At 44.4% G+C, this 21,358-nt stretch overlaps 2 protein-coding genes across 2 annotated transcripts in view; one reads left to right on the forward strand and one right to left on the reverse strand.

The window, feature by feature from the left end:
• The window catches only part of shisa9a (shisa family member 9a), a 49,769-nt gene extending 33,357 nt beyond the window's left edge, over positions 1-16,412 (reverse strand). The window contains exons 1-2 of the mRNA XM_035145259.2: positions 15,582-16,412; positions 14,697-14,803 (exon numbers count right to left, since the gene is read on the reverse strand). Of these exons, the coding sequence (XP_035001150.2) occupies positions 14,697-14,803; positions 15,582-16,096 (622 nt within the window). The 5' untranslated portion in view covers positions 16,097-16,412. The remainder of the gene's footprint in view (positions 1-14,696; positions 14,804-15,581) is intronic.
• A 2,379-nt stretch (positions 16,413-18,791) lies between these two features.
• cpped1 (calcineurin-like phosphoesterase domain containing 1) overlaps positions 18,792-21,358 on the forward strand; it is a 39,919-nt gene continuing 37,352 nt past the window's right edge. The window contains exon 1 of the mRNA XM_035145286.2: positions 18,792-19,018. Coding sequence (XP_035001177.1) covers positions 18,955-19,018 — 64 coding nt within the window. The 5' untranslated portion in view covers positions 18,792-18,954. The remainder of the gene's footprint in view (positions 19,019-21,358) is intronic.

Below are 21,358 nucleotides of genomic sequence, written 5' to 3' on the forward strand. Positions count from 1 at the left end.
TGATGGAGGGGATGTACTGAGGGTGCAGATTAAAATCAATACAAACACACGGCTGGAACAAATGACTTGGGCGCAGCAAGATGAAATTCCGCGTGATGCTGAAATAATATGAGGCGACGACAGACAGCCAAGTGAAACGTCTGCAGTCGAAGGCCACGCATGCAAAATGTCATACATACAGTAGGCGTGTACTGTACAAAAGCGCACACGCATCCATAAACACACCCTCGCACACTTACAAATGCACAATGCGGACGGAAAACTGATTTGTAGACTAGAGAGTTTACTTGGACTTGAGGTAAAAGGTTAAGTATTTGATGTTTGACATCATATTCTGACCTTTTCAAATCCTAGAAAAACACAATAACATAATAAAACAATATCAGGCAGTCTTTAGCCAAATACCTTGAATATTTTATCAGGATAACTTTGTCTCGGCTCCGAATAAAACACAAAGCTACAGTAAACACTTCAGATGCCTGAAAGATTTGCATTGTGCCTACTAGAGTAAATGCTCAGTACAGGGAAGAGCAACGTGCAAAGTCACCAGTCATGCTGTAAGCCCCCACTTCCCTGAGAGGTTAAACAGAAAGTGTGAGTTATAATCTCTCATTGCACAATTAAGTCAAGTATGTGGATGAGAAATATACATGACTGTATGTGTGCTGACTGCTGTTAGTGTTAGTTTCTTTTCCAGTGAAAACACACAATATACTCAGAACCTGCTTAGAACAGTGTGCTGTGGAGTTGGGAAACAGCAGCAGGGTCTGTGGAGTTGGGAAACAGCAGCAGGGTCTCCTCTCCTGAAGGACGCGATCAATGCGCACACCAAAACAAAACCTAATGGTGTAAGGAAGACCGTGATTAGCATCACCAGCTCGTCTCGTTCTTACCATTGTTGCATAGCAACGGAGCTGCAGTTGGACACGATGAACGATTTCAATGCCCCTTGGTTTTAACATGTGTACCGTTTGCTGTTTAAGCATTGGATGTTAAAGGGATAGTTCACCTAAAAATGAAAATGATCTTATTATCTACTCACCACTATGCTGATGGAGGAGTGGGTTCCACAAAACACTTTTTGAGTTTCAGCGTTAAAGTGTTTCAGCCAAATCCAATCAATTGAAGTAAATGGAGACCCCCTCTTCAAACGTAAAAAAACAACAGCAAAATAACATGAAACGCCTCCATATTGCTCCTGTGGTGTCGTCCAAGTCTCCAAAAGCCCCGACATTCGTCATATACATCATGTTTTTAGCCTAAGTGTCCTCTGATATCCTCTTCTTCTTTTCACATGCACACACCGGAAAGACCGTGCACACAAGCTCTCGCACAAGAGCATGCATGGGGTGTGTGTTAGCATCGCTACTTCCGGTAGTTCTGGACTTTGAGGCTAATGAAGAAGTGTTCTCCAGTTACTTCAATTGTATTAGATTTGGCTACAATGCTGTTTACCCCTGAAACTCCAAAAGTGTTTTGTGGACTCAAACACTTCACTCCTCCATCGGCGTAGTGGTGAGTAGGTAATGAGTGAATTTTCATTTTTCTGTGAACTATCCCTTTAAGGTCCATATACATATTTATACATTTATGAGTGATTTTAAACACAACAGTTTGCAATTAATGTTGAGTAGAACAAATTGAGAATTGCTGACAAGCATGTTTGTATCAATGACCCGTGTTCATACAGTCATAGAGAAAATGCAATAAAAACTCTCTCAAGGGTATTGCTGAATTCTATGTCAACCAGCAAAAAACTAGAAATCAATGTCTCTCATCCTCAACTTGTACTATGCAAGACTCATACACCTGCCACGTTCACATCAATGCTTTTTGTCCACATGACACGTAACAAACTCGTCGATGCTGCGGCGGATATGGACTTCGTCCACAGAGCAGCTTTTGACCAATTTAGGCCTAAATGAATGTCAAAGAGTCGAAGTCACATTGTCACAACAGTGGAATGTTTCCATTGTGTGCATTCAGATGAAACACGACGGGGAGCTTTTGTCTGAGTCCTATCTGCTCTGTTCCTTCCTGGAGAGGCCTGACATATCGATGGTCTCAGTATAGATTTCTTCGCTCCATCTTCTCGTCAAACACTCTCAGTCTCCTCTCTGTTCTCTTTTTTTTTTCAATTTCACAATCTTTATTTTCCCATCTCACATCCTCCAGTTGCACATCTCACTTTATGTCTCCCTCAGACTTGGCACTTACAACTACTCTACGCCAGGCTCCGTATATCAGAATGAGGAGCGAGGGGGGGGGGGGTTCAGACTTTCAGATCCCATCCACTTCCATTTCCCAAGATTCCTGAGGGGAGCTGATTCAATCACTGCCTGCTGCTTAGGTTGACAGTGACATCTAAAGGTACCTCTCCCTCTGGATGTCTGGCTCTCACACTTCTCTAGAATTTCCCATCCCTCTGCTCGCTGCGGCGCGCGGTGACACTGCATCTCTCTACAGTGAGAAACTACCTTTCTCTGTGTGATGGAAGATGGTTATCCTGCTCTATGTGCTAAGCCATACAGAGTGGTATGATTATAGGCTGCAGAGGAGATACTCGAGGGAAGAATTCAATCTCAATGCCGGAGTTCTCGTCACCATAATAGAGCTAAATAAGAAAGAATGCGTCATCACATGCACAGTACTTTATATTAAACGAACTGGGCAGCCCCTTAATTAGTGTTCCCTCTGACTTTCCAATAAGGTACGGCCCGTTGGGATTATAAAGCTCATTAAGTTGCTTTACGGGCAGAGACGGTGCTACGCAGCTTCCTGCGAACTGATGAGAAGATACTGAAATGGTGCATTTGCATACATGCATGAGGCGAAAACACGGTGACCAATGAAAGGGCAGAAAAACAATCAAGATTTCCAAATTGAATCAACAGGCTGAAAAAAAACACAAGAGATCTGTCCTTTTGGCGAAAAAACGATCTGAATCGTCAGCTTTGTAATTAGAAATGCCACAATATCTGGGTGCTGGACAATTTCTTGAGTGACAGAAATGATTTCCAGTAGTAGGTCATTTTTATACGTTAAGATAACAGCTTCAAAATCATTTTGATGATACAAAAACTTAAAATAGGGAGAATGACGTGTCAATCAATGCCACAGCTACCCTGGATGCCTGGAACTGCACAATGTAAGCATGTGGAACAGGTCTACCAGGCTGGAACATTATAACAACATATTATAATATGCTTTACGGCATACATCACACACCAACAACCAGAGCCGGAGCTAGCGGCGCGATATAAGAGACAACGAGCTCGCCATTCTCAGTGTGGCCATCGTGGCAGAGTCTAAGAAGAAACCAAAGAAGATATTGTCGGAGTAAATGAAGATGAAGAAAGGTAAAGAGAAAGTAAGAAAACCAAACAAGGGTGAATGTCAGAGCATATTTCACCTGTTGGTGACAGATGACAGATGCCGACCAGGCGTTATGATGGGACAAGTCGTAACTTTTGCTTGTTTGCTATGTCTTGTGCTTGTTGCTTGACATTGGGCTGGAAAAGTGAAGGTGCTGACTAGTTACTTTATCATCCGGAGCCAAGAAATCCCATTTTTAATAGCTGGCAAGTTAGCTAAAAACATTTTGATGTGATTTGTTACACATCATGCTTAGACATCCATAACAGCTTCAGCTTCTATCTTTCTCCATCAGCTTGTCAACAAATGCATGTGTACAGCTGTGTGCATGGGGGGGGGGCTCGGACCGCCACTCGTATTTCCGACAGTGAATAACGCATCCCGCAAATCTTGGGTTGCTTTTAATGAAATGTCATTACCCATGAGATTGCCAGGTAAGCAGTAGCAGTTTCCTGACTTCATGTTGAGCTAAGCTATCGCCACGGCTGCTGCTGGCTGTAGTTTTATATTCAACATCAGACATCAGAGTGCTATCAGTCCTTTCATTTAACGCTCGGCAAGAAAGCAAATATGCATATTTTGCAACATGTCAAAAGTATCCCTTTAATGCTGAGAAACTGGGTCACCATCACAATCCATTGTAACTGTTGTTAATTCAAGCCGTCTGTCTTCCTTCCTTTTCCCGAGCTGCATGCTCGTGCTCTCAGAGGCACCTTTGGAAACATAGGTTTTCAGTGGATGTGTCTTGTTAAAAGATCTCAAAGCAAGAACAGATGCTATTCCTCTTGATAAAGTTAAGTATTCAGGTGGTGTGTTCTCCTCGACTCCCTTCTTTGACACCAAGGTGATTCCAGATGTGAGCAGTAATATGAGGATGAAATAAACAAAGACAAGATCTGACCTTTCCTGGAAGAAAAGCTCCCCACAAATAATCTCCCGGTCGAAATCCTCCACGGACGGAGATTTGTTGTTCAGCTGTAGACTCTACTCATTCGCGGTTTCGCAGCCCAAAATATATGCAATTTTCACGAATTCCAACATATTTGTCTGTGGCTTCTAAGCCTGTTGCACACATATAGTGTAAATAGCTACAGACGGGGACACATTTGCGATACTCTGTGGACAATCGCAACGAGAAACTGCAACAAACACAACACCAGGATGAGAAAGAACAAGCCGATTCAGTGACCAACCCAACAAGAGACGCCGAGGGAAAAAGGCAACAGTGGCCAGAAGCCGAGGGGAACTGAGGGCAGGGCGACTGCTGCAATCAGAGGGGAGGAAAACAAAACTCCCATCTCTGTTTTTGTGAGGTGTTCCGGGCTGGTGGTCTGCAGGCGAGCACAGAGGCACAAACTGTCATTGAGGCCGCATGTGTGCCCGACATCCGCGTCGCCTCAGCCACATGTCCCATGTCTGTGGCCGAGTTGAGGTCTCCGGAGTCAGGCGGGGGGGTGGGTGGGTGCCCAATGTATCCCTTACTTCCTCGGGGCAGGGTGGTGAGCGAGCCAGGCCATACTGAAGCCCGCAGGCGAGAGAGAGAGAGAGAGAGAGAGAGAGAGAAAGAGATAGAGCTCACTCTCTCAGCACCATCAGCCTGAGTCTGGTGATGGGTGAGTATGTGCGGGGAGGGGAGGCATGGATGGTGCATGGGAAAGCGAGGGGGCGGGCGTGTGTGTACAATCGTGCTCCCAGTATGAGCGTTCCTGCTGGTGACTTTACTTCGCTGGTGGCATCAGTCAGCTAGCCAAGCAAAATCTGCTCCCTGCCCCCAGGCCGTGTGTGAAGCACAAGCCTGGAACAGAATGTATGTGTGTATACGTACACGTGTGTGTGTAGGTGTCCCTGTGAATGTGTGTGTGTGTAAGGAAGAGAAAAAAGAGCCCTCAGCACTTGGGAAATGGGAAATGATCTGGCAGGTTCATCCAAAACAGACTGTTCTCTATCAAAGCCAAGACTTTCAAATGCACAGATACACACACACACACACACAAGCACACACACACACACACACACACACATAGCTCCTATAGTACAGTTAGTGTGACTCCAGCGGTTCTCAACCTATTGTTTTTCGTATATCCCCCTATAGCCCTGCCAGAGGAACTCAGGCACTTCTTCATCAACACCACCAGTCAAAGAGATTTTAAACTAGATGTTATTCCACACTATACTCGCACTATTCATCTTCCTACTAGTTTTAAAGCACCCTCAATCACCACCTCAGGTGATCAGCTGTTACAGCTCCGACTATTGACCATATTCTGAATAAGACATTGTTTCGATTATGATGCTTACATGACTTGCTCAGAGATTCCATTTATTTTCCTGTGTACATGTTACAGAGCACAGTCTGATTATGACTTTTATCAACATTTCGTCCTACTACTTGTTGACGCTTGAACTCAGGTCATGTGTCTTCAAGCAGTAGGTAATTGCTCTGCGTCGATTCAAAATGCTGTAAAAGCCCTGATAGGACTTTATCAGAATACTCCACATGTCTTAATTCAATTGTTGCCTCTTCTGAGTATGACCTTGTTCGGGTTGAGTTCATCAGAAAATGATGTATAGATAACAATGTGTGTGACTATTGTCTTTATCGGGATAATATCGGACACAACAGTGGCAACCTATGGAGCTTTAATCTTTAAATATATATATATATAAAGATTAAAGCTCCATCTCCCCATTAGAAATGTATAAAAAGGAAAGTGCATGACAGAGAACAGCTGCAGATTACTGAGGATTTGCGACAGCATAACATGTTAACATCAGAGCGCTTATAACACCACTGTGTGATTCACTTCATGTCTGACGAGGAGCTTGTTATTGATAAAAGCATCATAGCTGCTGCTCTTTTATTGCAATAAGAAATAGAAGCATGTTTGCATTGAGCCATCCTTGAAATATACAGGGATAGGCTGAAATACATTGTTTAGAGTCGAAGTTGAATGTCGGGGCTTGCGGACACTTGGACGACACCAGAGGAGCAGCATGGAGGCATTTTCTGTTTTTTTCTTTTGTTTTTTTTGTTGTTTGAAGAAGGAGTCCCCAGTTTTTTCAATTGTATTGGATTTGGCTGTAACGCTGTTTACCCCTGAGACTCCAACAGTGTTTTGTGGACTCAAACGCTTAACCCACCCCTCCGTCGGCGTAGGGGTGAGAAGATAATGAGTGCATTTTCCTTTTATTTCGGTGAACTATCCCTTTAAGGACAACACAAAAAAACTCAACTTGAAAGGTATTTACAGTTATGCTCATTAATAACCGACTTCTTACGTGTGAATTCATTTGACAAAGAGAAATAATCCTTATATTTGCAAAAAGGCTTGAGTCATTAATTTGAATAGTGGATTAAGGAGAGTCAGTGTAGCAGTTAATTAGAAAGCGGGGGTGATAACCACCTGTTCAAATATACAGATGGGAAGTGGGCCTGCACATCCCATGACTGCCTGCGAGTGCTGTGTCATTACAAAGAGTCTAACGCGAGCGAGAGGGAAAGAGATGGAGATCGATGGACGTGATATCGCTCACTGCGCTCAGAATCTGAGTGAAGCGCACGATCGTCTTTTTTAATGCATTTCACTCTCGTGCAGGCACATACGTAGACTTAGACACTCACAGAGACTCAGACATAATTACCTGTCAAATTGCAAAATGTGACTTCCTGAGAGTAAATGACCTGATTAATATTCGTGAGGGGTGGTGGGGTTGGCTGATTAGCAGTTAAGATATTCACTGTCCCTGTTGCATCGTTTACATCATAATGACAAGATGGCAAATTACACACTGGAAGACGCCAAACAGGAAGGACAGAGAAGGACGAGCGCCCCCGCGTAACACCACTCACTGCCCTTTAAAATCCTGCTTCATTTCTTATAGATGTCTACCTGTTAAAGTTTATAGTATACCTTCTCTACAAAGCTCAATAACAGGAGCGGGACAGTTCAAGGTCTGTTGCCACGTTATGATTTCAAACACTCTACGCCAATGGGAAAACCACACCCATTTCTTGAGTTTTACCGATTTCTCCTAAACGCTGCTGGTCCTCTTTTTAATTTGAAAACTCCATCGCTGCGTTTAAGTCTGGACAGGCAGAAACAGACATGTTTGGAAAGGACAAAGTAGACATAACTTGCTGATTGGGTCTTTTCGTTTACGACATTTATATATCTCCTATCACATGACCCGCTTCCAGAAGAAAAAAAAGGTATTAGCCTTAGCTACCAGTGTAGGATGTAACATGGATGATCAAGCATTGCTGGTCCGGTTGCGCAGTTAAATCATGTATTTTACAATCCTCCAACTAATTGCCAGCAATATGACGCTAATATGCCAGCAATCTGCAACACTTCTGCAACTAACAGCAGCACGCAGATGACCAGTGTTTATGAACGGCCACTTGATATGCACTTTCAGGCGGATTAGTATGGACATTGATTTAATTGATACAGAGCCAAATGTCGTTTTCAGACTAAAGTGTAGTAGTATGGATGTCCCGTCAGTCCCAGTGTCCCTCCCTGCCCAGACTGTGTTGACACCTCCCCAGCCTAGGCCTCCTTCCGTGCCTAAACTGAGTGGATGTCCACCACCGCTCCAACCTCTCTCGGCTCTGCGGCCCCAGAGCCCGAACAGACAGGAATCCAATGGCGTCCCTGGGCTGCTGAGGGGCCTCACATTAAGATAATTAGGTGGAAAGAGGGTGAGGGATGAGGCCCTTGAGAAGAGGAGGAGGAGACGCTTCCTTTGTTTCTCCGAATCTGGGTCTGTGGCGTACTGCTTCTGTGCCGTGTCACTGTAACACAATTTACTCCTTTACCTTATTGTCATGGGGAAAGAAAAAAAATGTGAGAGCTTGTTTGGCACTGAATAATTGCACCAACCTCTTTAATAATGTGGGAAAGCAAAGTCATTTGTTAGGCGCTAATTAAATATCTTCGTAAAAGTCTTTCATATCCATATCTAGATGAATTTGTGTTACAAGAAACCTTCTCAATGCATTGATTTATTCAACTTCCTCTGTCACACGTCTTTATGGAACTCAGCAACATGTGGGTGACTGTTTTCTGAGTGACACACAGCTAGGCCAACCACCTGAACAGTTTGTAATCCACTGCTGTAGCTGCCTTAGTGGTCCCTGGTCAGCCACTGAGGGTCCAACTCCATTTTGTCAGCACCTAAACATCCAGGCTTCGGGCCTGGTTCCGGTGCAAACCCTAGAATCATATGGTCAGGGTGACCGTCCGTGGTATTACACCCAGGTCCGAGGAGCCTGCAGCTTTACTCTCCTCAGTAACTCGACCCTCCAAGTAGACAAGGTAGGGGCTCAATGGGTGTTTACTGTAGTAGCCTATTAACCAATGGTGTCAACGATTTAAGAGCTAAAAACTTTGGGATTATTATTTTATATTTGTCCAAATTCAAATGTTCTGGTTTCAAAACACTGTGTGATGGCAAGTGGTTCAACCAAATCCAAGGTGACATTACAGACATTAGGTTTCTTTGTATGAGAGGTTACAGGAGTGGCTGTGGTGGAGGAAGTACTCACTTATTTAACTTAAGTCAAAGTACGGATAAATGGACAAAAACATTTACTCAGGTAGAAGTAAAAGAACTATATTAACTTTCTACTTGAGTAATACCAAGTACTTGCTGTTGGAGGAGAGGCTCTAATGGTACCTGCAAATAAACCCATTTAAGTAAAGTAACAAAGTAACTGTACTCTGTTACATCCCACCACTGTCCGTGTGACCTCATGCGTGTGAAAGCCCTTGTGTTCTTGTAGCATGGACACAAACATATCAAATAAAAAAAAAAAAACGTGCAAATGTTCCCTCAGATCAGAAGAAAACCAGCAGTAAATATAGTGGAAGCGTCGCCGTCGCTATGAGCCTGAAAGACAAACTAAAGGATGGAACTTCGACTCCACCTGCTTTTCTTTGCCTGTTTGAACGCGAGGACAGGAGCTGAGCTTCAAACGGAGCCGGAGCTGGAGTGACGCCTCACAGATAACTACCTCCAGCTCTGTCATTTTCCCTTTCACAGCCTCTCTCTGCTTGTTTCTATGGCCCGCGCAGGTTCACTCGCTCTCTCTCCCTCTCTCCGTCTCCGCTCCGACACTCTGCAATCAGATGTGACACACTGAAGGCTCAGATGACAGCAGGGAAGACAAGGTCACACTCATCTACCTTTAACGAAGGATACGCACAGCTTCCTGTGACAGGCCCGCGCTGTGCACAGACATACAGCCGCACACACCGCTTACACACACGTGCACCCGCGTACGTGCACGCATGCACAGTCACAAGGCAGAGCTGTGAGTATTTTGCAGACAGGGCCTTTTCTCGTGCCTGTGCAATCTCAGAAGCAATTACCTATTAAAATTTCATCCTTCCCATCTCAGAATGTTTAGGAAAAGATTATAACTGCTGGGGAGGTAATTAAGCCTGCAAATGGCGAACTGAGTTGTGAATAGTGAGCGCTCTGTGTGTGCGTGTGGGTATGCGTACGAGTGTGTGTGTGTGTGCGTGCGTGTGTGCATGTGTGTTTTTGTCTTAATAAAACTAATAGCGCTGCACACCTAAAGCTTGATCGTGTGATACCCAGAATGACAATTACAGGAGGAAAAAAGTACAATATCGGTGCGGAGGAAGTGCTGCGTGTAATAATTCACGAGGATAACCACTGTTTTCTAATTAAATCTCACATCTATCTTCTCCAATAGATTATACAGTAAGTGCAGTAACAATGTGATTAGCTGCTGCTGCGTCAAGTGAGACTTAAACACACCAGGCTTCTCCCGTCTTTCAGCGCTAAAAAACTATGTTGAAAGTCACCCTGAATTAAATGGCGACGGCTCAAGATGTTTTCATGCTGTTCCATAGAAAGAGCCCAGCTTCAACACAAAACACACAAAGCGCCGGCCGTCAGAGCTTCACAAAAATGCCGTCGTTGCCACCGAGCTCATTTGTCGTCAGCTCCCTCTCTTCTCCTTTATCTCGCTTTTCCTCCGTTCCTCCTCTCTCTGGCTCTTCGGCTCCTCGATGCACAGAGTGAGGAGACACGTTATTTTCAGCTTTTTGCGGATTCACACTAAGTCTCTGCGTTTTCGCGACGACACGAAAGTCTGCCAGCCGGTCGGTTCTGGTTCAGGAAGCAAGCGAAGAGTGTCCATTTTTTATAAGGGTGCCTGTTGTTTACCTGCCTGTTTGGAATGGGCTGTTTGCTTGGCCTGGGGTGATACACAACTCCGAGCTGGAGAATCAGTTGTCTCTGCCATTGTTGTGAACATGCCCGTTGTTGTGATGATCACGTTGATGATTCCGAGCCGCCGCTGCTGCAGCGCTCTGGTCGCCTTTTTGTAAAAGTTTTTCATTTTGATACTGCACTTTCTTGGCCCATTAACAATACACATGTCAAATGTGATGCTGATAAGTCTTTATCAGACATGAACTCAAAACTGTCTCCTGGATTTGCCTTTCACAGATGAAAAATGCAGCAGGAGATTCCGTGAGTCGCAAGCTGTAATGTGTATATTCTGTTGAGGAGATCACATGTTTTTGTTTAGAGCACAGAGACAACGGCGTCGGCTCTTATTGCCAAAAACTCTCTTGACATCTTCATGGGTGTCTTCTACATTTATGGCACCGCTTTTTTCATCCAGAGTGTTTTGCATTCTCCCTGTTGCTTTGTTTGTTGTTTTTTGTGTGCTACAAACGTAATCGGCACCCCCCCACTCGCTCGCGGTAAATCCTGCGGAGAATCTCCTGCTGTGTTTTCACATCAGCTCAATCAGACATTATTCAGAGTTTTTACCAGAGTGCAAGCGGGAAAAAAAGTGGAAACGTCTGGAGCCTCTCACTCGGATATATGCGTTCTCACGCACAGCCCCTGGAGTCTAGAGTCTGGAATCCGTGGATATATGCAGCAGGTGGCCCCAGCTGGATTCACATGGGGCCCCCAACATAACTAAAAAAAATGCTGCAGGCCATAATCAAATAGGTGATACGGTAGTGATGGTAATGCATGAATCCTGCACAGACGAATAGCGTTCTGTGACTGATATTCCCATGAGGCCCGAAGGAATTTTCTCCTCCTATATAGGCCGAAGAGATCTGCCAGACCAGATTCATTGATGCCAGTAATAGGGCAATCTGGCCATAAGCTATAATCAATATGTGGTCTGCAATCCCGCACTATATATCTGTCCTTTGTGCATAGCGGCACATGCATGTGGCCCTTTTTGACCCAAACACTTATCTTTACATTGCAATTACCGCTCTCTCCATTCTTCTTCTCCTCTTCCCACATTCCGTCCCTTTGCACTCGCAGCGATGATCCTAATGAAAAGTCATCTCGCCCTTTTCGGTCTATTTATCTGCCGTTAATCACTTAAAACAAGAAAAACATGTCCACATCCAGCAAATCCATATCTGCTTCTTCTTCTAAATCGCCTCCCTCGCTTTATGGGTCCATCGGGCGGATGTCGAGGAGGATCCCCGCCAGATCATAGAGGTTAATAACATTCCACATGATTACCCACAAGCCCCAGGGTCGGAGCATTCAGATGCGCACGTTCCACATTGCAAATAATAATTGTTATTTCCACAGCAGTGTCCTATTGGCCACTCAGGTGATAGGTCACCCGTTATCTCATCTCTCCCACAGCGAGGAGCGAAAGAAAGACTTGTGCAGTTTCTAACACCTACTCAAAGTGTTATTCATGTCTTTTCATGGTATTTCATTTTTCTTTTTTTTTCTTTTTTTTTTTGGGGTGACGTAGACTCTCAGAAAACCAAACCCTTTCTAATGAATGCAACCTTTCTTTCCCCCCTTGTCCATGAGATGTGCTCTCATCATGATGTTGAGTATCAGTGGGTGTAGTGCTTCATGCTGAGTAGGGTTATGTCACCTTGTCGTTAGCCAAGGGAGCTGTGGTAGGATTACATATTTATCTCGTTCTCACAAATAGAAGTAGCCACACACACACGCACACACGCACACACGCACACACACACACACGCACACACACACGTGCTCCCTTACATACGCTTCCTCACTCAGCGGCACTTCGTAATCCCGATATTTCTGTCAAGATCACTGTTGACCATTTCCAAAAATAAACTGTGAACGTGGAGAGTAAGATTTAGAGATTTGGAGATAATATTGGTGCTATAAGCTTATCAGGAATTGCACTTACTAGTGCAGTGCCCCTTCTAAAAGTGCTTTCTTGGAATAGGCTGCTTTCTTGGACTGTGTTAACGCTCCGGAGCTACATCAGCAATATTCCTTGTTATTAAGCCCTCCTCAAACATTTCTACAATCTAGTTTTACTTTTTGTTGTTGTTTTTGTGCTGGACGTTGTATTCACAGATTTTCTATAAACACTCCATGAGGTGCAGAGGAGTTAGACAACTTTGTGTTCATCCTACCTGGTTTATCTGCAGTGAAGATTTTAAAGTCAAAGTTATTCATGAAACTAAAGGTTGAATGATTTACTGAACTGCGCTTATTTTTTTCATACATTAAATGTTGGCTATTTCAGAGGTCTGTGATAGATACAATCTTCAGACCCACGTTTACAATGTTTTCAAAATAAAAGCTTGGACTTGTGCTTAGTACAGAGCATTACTGCAATTAAGTGAACAATGTGCTTTTACTTTGAAGACAATTCGCTAAAGAGGAGGTGATGCTATAAATGTTGTTGCCATGGCAGCGGTCAGCTGAGAACCTTTTGTGAACCACTTCTGTCAGTCCGATTTGGTGAAATATAAATAATCAGATTATCAAAATGGTTTGACCCAGTTGCCAACCACCGCTGCAGTTAGAGGACGTAGAAGAAGACTTGTTCTACTCGGCCCACGGACTCAGTGACTGTTATCACGCTGCCCCGCCCCAACTGACTGCTTGAGCGCCGGCCGACTGTTTATGTTTTAGTATTGAAGCTATTGAGTGTCCAAATTACACCAAATTCGACACTGCACTTCCTCGTGCAATTTGCAATACACATTCCAAGTATGAAGCCGATAAGATGAACAGTTTGCGGGAAATTCGTTACAGATACAGACAGAAAGAAGTTTGTGGAATTAGAAGGTAGATAAAAGGCAAGAGTGGCATAAAAAGGTAATTTTTATAGTAAAAAAAAACTGTGAAGGCCAGATCATGATTTCAGTCAGAATTCCTGCTCATCGAACTGCTAAACCATTTCACTTTTTGACAGAAATAGAATTTTAAAACTCAACCCAGATTAAATAACGTGGTGATCTTTTATGCTGTGCACTAAAGTGATTAAATACACTCAAGAAAGCAAGATGCACTCTTTGTGTGTTTGTGCGTGCGTGTGTGTGGGTGTGTGTGTGGGGAGATTTTCGATCTCGTCAGATGGAACTGTGAGGAGAAAAACAGTAACACTGTAATAAGTGTCTCTCTGCTTCTCACACACATCGTTTGAGGTGAAATTAATCATAGATCAGCGTTTTTTGCTTTTGCACAAGAAAACAGACTAACGATGCAACTCTGATGGAATCTGAAGGCTGTGCACCAACTGTTTCCATGTCTGTATCATGTGTGTGCTTGCACTGTGCGCGCTGGCCTGTACAGATTTGTGTGTTTGTATGTGTGTGTTTGTTCATCTGTTTGATCTTCGGTGTTAAAAAAACACAAAGAAGCTTGGTACTGTAGCAGCCCACGGGACGCAACAGAAATAGATGGCATTCATACACTCTGTACCCCACCACCACCAACACCACCACCCTTTAAACTCCCAGCCCCCCCATCCCCCTACACACACGTACTACCACCATCACTTCCTCACCAACTCACACACACACACACACACTCCCACTTCCCTCATTCTCTCTCACATTATATCATGTGGGCATGATCCAAAATAAAACAGTGAATAACGGCTGGATTTGAAAAGCAGCAGAAGAGAAAGGCGGATATTCTCTTTCTCTCGCATTATGAAATGGATGGATATGAAGCTGATGCAAGATAAGACAAAAACCCAAGGCTGTTATTGGTAACAAAATATAGGAGAAAGCCCTGCAGGGATGAATGTGTTCTCCCAGCTCTGAGGATGTTACATGAGCCACCTATGAGTCTCCGCGAGTCCAGCTGCGATGACTTCAAGATCTCTCACATCCTTACATCACTGGACGTACCCAAGTTGCTTCTATAAAAGCAGCTTTCCCGCTGACACACACCCCACCCACACTTCCATATGCTCCAAGTTATACACATGGTCCACAACAGCCAGTGATGAGCTGTCCAAAACACCTCGGAACACAAAACGAGAAATGAAAGGAAAAGAAAAAGCTCACGGAGGTTTGTGGTCCTGGAGACGTAGTGCTGCGAATGCATCCCGAGGGCCTCCTCTCCTCGATACTGCTCACCTGGACACCCGCCCTGCAGCACACTGGCAACGGCCCTGCGAGAGGAGAGGGGAGAGGGGAGGGGAGGGGAGCGGATGAAGGATGGAGAATAAAGGATGGGTTAGGGGGGCAGACATTAGGAGGTGTGCATAACACGGCTAATTGAATTATTCAGTTGGGCTGCACTGCTGCACATGCAGGTGCAATCTTTTTGGTGAAATTGTGAGGGGCAGCTGAGTGGAAAAAAACGTGATTCCCTGGTGAATGGGGCTGAAAAAAATTTGCCCTGGTTTTATTTTTTCCTGCAGCCTTTGTCCATACGTACGCTTCACTATGTCATTACACTGTATACAAGCTTTTTCAGTGATGAAGAAAAAAACAATGGAGTGCAACGCTGCCTTGGTGAAAGAAACCGCCCCCCTCTCGTTGAGAGTAGCTCACGTAATGTTATATCACAACGACCAGGTACAGTGTGGAGTGGAGGAAGGCATGCAGCATCCACTCCTGCTCCTTTTTCTCGACATAGAAGATGTCATTAGTTGCTCTGGTTGCCCAGAAACAACAGCCTGCATGCATGCTGTGAGATATAACACCCTCAATGCATTTAAAAAAGCGAGCTGGAGCTTTATAATTATGCGTTATGTTTATTCTCATACACATATAGAGAGAGGTGGAGAAAAGAAGGAGACAATGCGCGCACCAGATCTCTGCGTGCGTAGGCTACTACTGCAAGTGTCTTTGTAAACAAGCGCACTGAGAGAAGAAGAGGGGGAGAGAGAGAGAGAGAGAGAGAGAGAGAGAGAGAGAGAGAGAGAGAGAGAGAGAGAGGCTCACCTGGACATGTTTTCTCTCTGGGGCCGGTGCGCCTTTTCCAGCCCCAGTTTGGTGAAAATCCCCACCAGAGCCATAATGGCCACTACTCCACATATGATGTAGACGATTAAGTTCGTCTTGTCTTTGGTGCTGTCGTGCAGCTTGTTCATTTTTTTGTAAGGGGTCTGGCCGGTCTTCATCCACACCGGCGTGTCGTAGTTCTTACAGGTGCTCTGGTCCAGGCGCGAGTGCTTGTAGGAGCAGCAGAAGCGGAAGCCACAGGTGCCGCAGCAGTACAGATAGTTGCCCGTCTTGCAGATGAACGGCGGGTCCCACTGTCCCATCACGTCGTAGTAGCCCCGGCACCTGTCCTCGGTGTGCGGCGTCTCCTCGGACACGCTCTCCTCCTCGCGGGTGCCGTTGGAGGTGGCGATCATGACGAAGCCCCCGAGCAGCCCCGGCTCCCCGTCGGCCTTGCACACCAGAGCCATAAGTTTGAGCAACAAGAAGCCGAGGAGAAAGACTTTCCCCCTCATCGCGCCTTCTCCTCCGTTCAACTTCACGCAGAGACGAAAAGACTTGGGGAGATGGAAAAAGGCGCACGGTCATGATACGCTGAAAAGTCCAGAAACATACATCCAAATAGCGCCGTCATGCGCGTCGTAGACGATATTTACTAACATATCACCATCCCCGTAAAAAAACAAACAAAAAAAATAAATGAAGAAAGAAATAAAAATCACTCAGACTAAATAAATCTCCAAGTAACAGCTCTCCAGCGCGCGCTCTCCGCTGCGCAACCTACGCGTCTTTCCAGAGAGGCATTGTTTGCAGGCGTTTTCATCAGGAGTGCACCACTTTACACGTCCATCGGTGCGCTCTTACGCACGGGAGGAGCAGGCACTGAGACGCAAGCCGCACCGAGGATGAGAGCGCAGTGAGCGACCAAAGAGAGCCGAGGGTGGGAGAGCCTGGTGCGCTAAAGGAGAGGTGAGGAGGAGGAGGAGGAGGAGGAGGAATACAGGATGGAGGATGGAGAAGGGAGGGGAGAGAGAGAGAGAGAGAGAGAGAGAGAGAGAGAGAGAGAGAGAGAGAGAGAGAGAGAGAGAGAGAGAGAGAGAGAGAGAGAGAGAGAGAGAGACTATATTATGAAATATTACGAGAAAACCCCCAGAATACGCACATTACTATATTCTGTTTCACTGTCGAGGAAAGGCGGTCCAATTTACGCATTTTCAGTCGTAGGTTGCAGTTTTTCAAAACCACAAGTAGCTTAATGTGTTACAATGGTGCAGCCTCTCAAAGCGGGAATGCAAAAAACGAGTCGTTCACCAAAAAATGTGGCCCCAGGACTTTCTCCAAACGTTCTTTAACCACATCCAGTACCAAGTTCAAATGTATCCTAACCAAAAGAAAAAATTGTCAAATGAACTATATCCAATTGGGAAATGTCTCTCCCTTAAAATTAACAAAGGCTATTTGGATGTGTAAGTGAAACACATAGTGGAGACAGGTTTTTATGGCTATCTCAAATTCTCCGAGTGCAGTTTATGTACAAGTTAAATTTTCTACCTCAAAATCATAAAGATCTGACAAAAGTATGTTGATTAATGTTGTGACTCACGAAGAACTTCCTTTTGTTTGACAATCTCGATGTAAGTAAAATGAACAATCCATCCTCATTCACATATTTAAAATGACTGGGTGGATCACCTCTGTCCATGGTGCTGAAAGGCTGCCGCCCCGGGCCACAGGCCTTGCTGCTGAGCAGGTGGGATCACACTGTCCATGATCATAGTGTTTCCAGGAGTTTTTAGAAAGTGTGCAACATGATTCAGTTCAGCTTATTAAGGTTTCTGCTCGTGGAGGCTGTGTTTGCTCAGTGAGAAGGGCAAGAAGGAAGAGTAACAACGCAGCTGTGTTCAAGTCTGTGAGAAAAATAATAGAATGATCCGCTCTTGACTTGTTTTCATATCCTAAAGCACATTCAGTCTCCACTTCAGAGCAGTCGTGTATCCAGGTTTCTTTTTAAAGCATGAAAGGGCCACGATTTACACAGAGGGGCCAATTACATGTCCAACATCCATGTTCTGATTCAGTTTGGTTCACATTTAAAGGTATAGTTCAACCAAAAATAAAAATGCACTCATAATCTACCCACCACTATGCCGATGGAGGGGTGAGTGAAGTGTTCGAGTCCACAAAACACTTGTGGAGTTTCAGGGGTAAACAGTGTTGCAGCCAAATCCAATACAATTGAATTAAATGGCGACCACTTCTTCAAACATAAAATGCCTCCATACTGCTCCTGTGGTGTCATCAAAGTGTCCATAAGATGTCCTCTGATATCCTCCGTCTGGATCACAGCGGACATTTTGAATACATTTTGAAAATTGTTCCTCATTGTGTACATTCCAAAAAGCTTATAAAATGTAAAAAATCTTAACAAATTGTCATATTTATTGTTAAAATTGTAAGTAAGTTTTTCAAAGGAAAAAAGACAGGACAGAGGCACTACCGGGGCCAATCAGATTTTCAGACTTTTCCATGGCCCACCCCTGGATCCGCCCCTGCTTCATTGTCTCCTTATAAGATAAGATAAGATGTCCACCTCACCACTGAAGAGGTGTATGTTAATCATTATTATTAATAATATATCATACATTACTATATTATAGGGAATATTATAATAATTATATGACATGTTATTTAGATTTTATTCTTTTTTATGGCAATGGAAAAAGAATAATAATAATAATTATTATTATGATAATAGTAGTATTCAAACTGAGTGGGTTACTAGTGTAGTCGTAGAATTTGGTCCATGTGGTCTACTGGGAGCATTAAATATATTGAATTAAAAGTACACTGATATGGCCCAAAATAACCATGTGATTAACATATTGATATTATATAATAATATTGATTAATATACAGTTGATACCCATAATCATCACAATATATGTCTGATTATTATTTATTTTCAGTTTAATCCTCTTTATGGATGGAGGATCAATAATGTGTTTCACCCTCTCACTTTGTTTGCACAACACATAAGAATCATATTGATGTGTGTTGGACTTTTGTCATATTGCTGTTGATGAAAATAAGTGTGTGTGTTTGTTTGTGTTTGTGTTTGTGTGTGTTGCAACCTCAGTGGGAGCCGTTGCAGTCACACACACACACACACACACACACACACACACACACACACACACACACACACACACAGGCTGGGTAGTCGATCACCGAGAGTCGCCGGCGTTCAGCTAACAGAGCAGCTGGAGCGGCAGCAGCACACGGCAGCGGCTAACCTGTCCGGAAGAGGCCGCTGACAGGAGCACAGGCGGCGGCAGCACAGTTCGCTCGGGCTGCTCGGGAACCGGCGGGTGTTATGGCCGACAGCGTGGACACCTTTCTCAGGGCGAAACAGCGCACCTTCAGCGGACTGACTGAAGGTAGCCCCAGCCGCTTTAGCTCGCGTAGCTTAGCCAACTTACAGGCTAACGCTCAGGCTAACGATCCCTGTTATACAAGTTGTTTGCTGCGGGTCAGGGTCCAGGCGGACGACTGACCGCTGCTGTGTTCGTGCAGCTTTGTTTTGAAAACAGCTTCTTCAATCACACTTTGGCTGGAAAGGGCTGCTTTGCTACCTTGTGTTTGTAAACTGACCCTCGGTGTTGTGTTTCAACAATGAACTAAAGAAGTTAATTCCCTCTTGTTGTTGTTGTTGTTGTTGTTGTTTCAGAAATGTGGCGGAGAATGAGCACAGGCGATAGTTTTAGGTAAACGATTGTTGAATAGTTATTTGGCCAATAACTCGCACTAAACAGTCACGTTTTTAAGGTACACAGCTGAAACCTCTGATATTGTTGTTGTCGTCCCACGAGCTGTTGTTGTCTCTGTGGCTGTGATGTGAGTTCATTAGCTTTGGAGGAGGCTTCACTAAGCTGTGTGCTCCAGTCCTGCAGTCAAACTTATTCAAGGATTAACTCACAGGCCTCATCAGTTGTGTATATATATTCCTCAGAACCGTGTGTAATAAACCCGCTATTACACAGGAGCCCAGAGGGAAGAGATTGCAATGTTCAGTATTTTTTATTAAATGCCTTAAAAATGAACCAGTCTGCCCCCTATGTGCTTTCATCTCAAATTATGATTTGTTTTCTTCGGAGCGCACCATCTGCCCCCTGAGAAACGACTCTGCGATTATGTTTGAAGTTGTGCGATTATGTTTGAAGTTCGAACAGACAACACAAGGCTGCTGCCTCTTATCTCCTGTCATGGGAGCTTTGTTCACTCCTTCAGGTCCTTGTGGGGTTTTTTAAAATTTTATTATTATTATTATTTCATTTTCATTTGTTGTGGAAATGGTTCACTCATCTGACTCCAGAGAGAGGGAGACTGTATTAAAAAAGTTTATTGAGTGCAACGAAAAGTGCGCTGGATCCTTTTTTTTGTGTTCTTCAGCTTCAGGAAATCTTTATAGATCGTGTGTCTTTTGTTTGGAGAACTTCAAATGACGATGGCCAATCGCTTTCATGGAGGAACAACCCGAGTGGTGGGGGGGGGTGGACCATAGACCGGATATAAAGATGGACCATGCGTCTCCACTGCTTCCCTGCAGTAGCGATCAGGGGATGGAGCTATGTGTACGTGCACATGCTCAAAAGTCGCTCACACCCATCAGATGCAGATACACAAAGACTGAAAGACAACTTCTCGTGTGAGAGAGAGAGAACTGCATTGTCATGTCAGAGATCTCTTAAGTAATTATGAGAAGTTTCAAAGAAATATCTAGATTCATAAAACCAATAAAACCAAACTTAGTAACACTCCGTGTTGTAGGAACTACCTACAATGACAGAAACCAATCTATTGGGTCTAAATTTACATGTTGTGCTTGTATGCATCAGTACACTTGCATAACCGGTTTGATTTGTACATTCCTTTGCAAAGAAGAGCAGGTTGTATCTGCTCACTGAGCCATGTCTTATCCACTGACGTCCATATGCGATCACTCGTGAGCTGAGACAAAGTTTGGAGAAGATTCTGCTGAAAATGTTGATAGACTCACAGACCGTTGTGAGGAAGTTAGGAAACTTCCTTTTACTAGTACAGTGGTCATGGCAACTGCTTTGTGTTCAGAATTCATCAGCCGTCCTCGATGTGTAGTTAAGATCCAGGCCAGGGTAGTTTGGACTGAAGGCATTCTCGAGTAATTTGGTTGAAAAGAGGATGATAATCATAAAAGCAGAATGTGTTTTCATAAAATATCAATTACACAGAGGGGACGATGATCATCCTCATCTAGTTCCCAGGAGCAAGGCAGTCTTTGTTGCTCTTTCTTTTCCTATCTTTGCTCAAGTTTCTCCGGAGGACAGAATTATCGTGAACTCATTTGGGAGGGGGATACACGGAGAGCATGTTAAACACCGAGGGTGCTGAACAGCTAGCAGCCCCCGCTGAGTGAAGGGATTCGTGCACAATGCACATGCAGTCTCTCCTCTGTGACAGCAGTTGATAACTACAGTATTTGCCTCCACACCCTGAGTGGAGCGGAAAGCTGTTGTTTACACCTGCTCTTAGCATCTGCTCCGAGCGTCTCTCCATTTTCCAAGTCACTTTGCCAAGCCGTCTTCCGGTGTCCTTCACATCACACCTTGTCATTACCATCAGCCAAGCAGCGTTGAGTGTCTGCTTCCATTCTCGAAGCGCGGCGCAGTTTTCCCTTTTTTAATGAAGATTAGAGGCTGATTAGATTGTAGGGTCTCTCTCTGTTGCGTAATGTTCGGATT

The sequence above is a fragment of the Hippoglossus stenolepis genome, chromosome 21, assembly GCF_022539355.2.
Source record: "Hippoglossus stenolepis isolate QCI-W04-F060 chromosome 21, HSTE1.2, whole genome shotgun sequence".
Lineage (NCBI taxonomy): Eukaryota > Metazoa > Chordata > Actinopteri > Pleuronectiformes > Pleuronectidae > Hippoglossus > Hippoglossus stenolepis.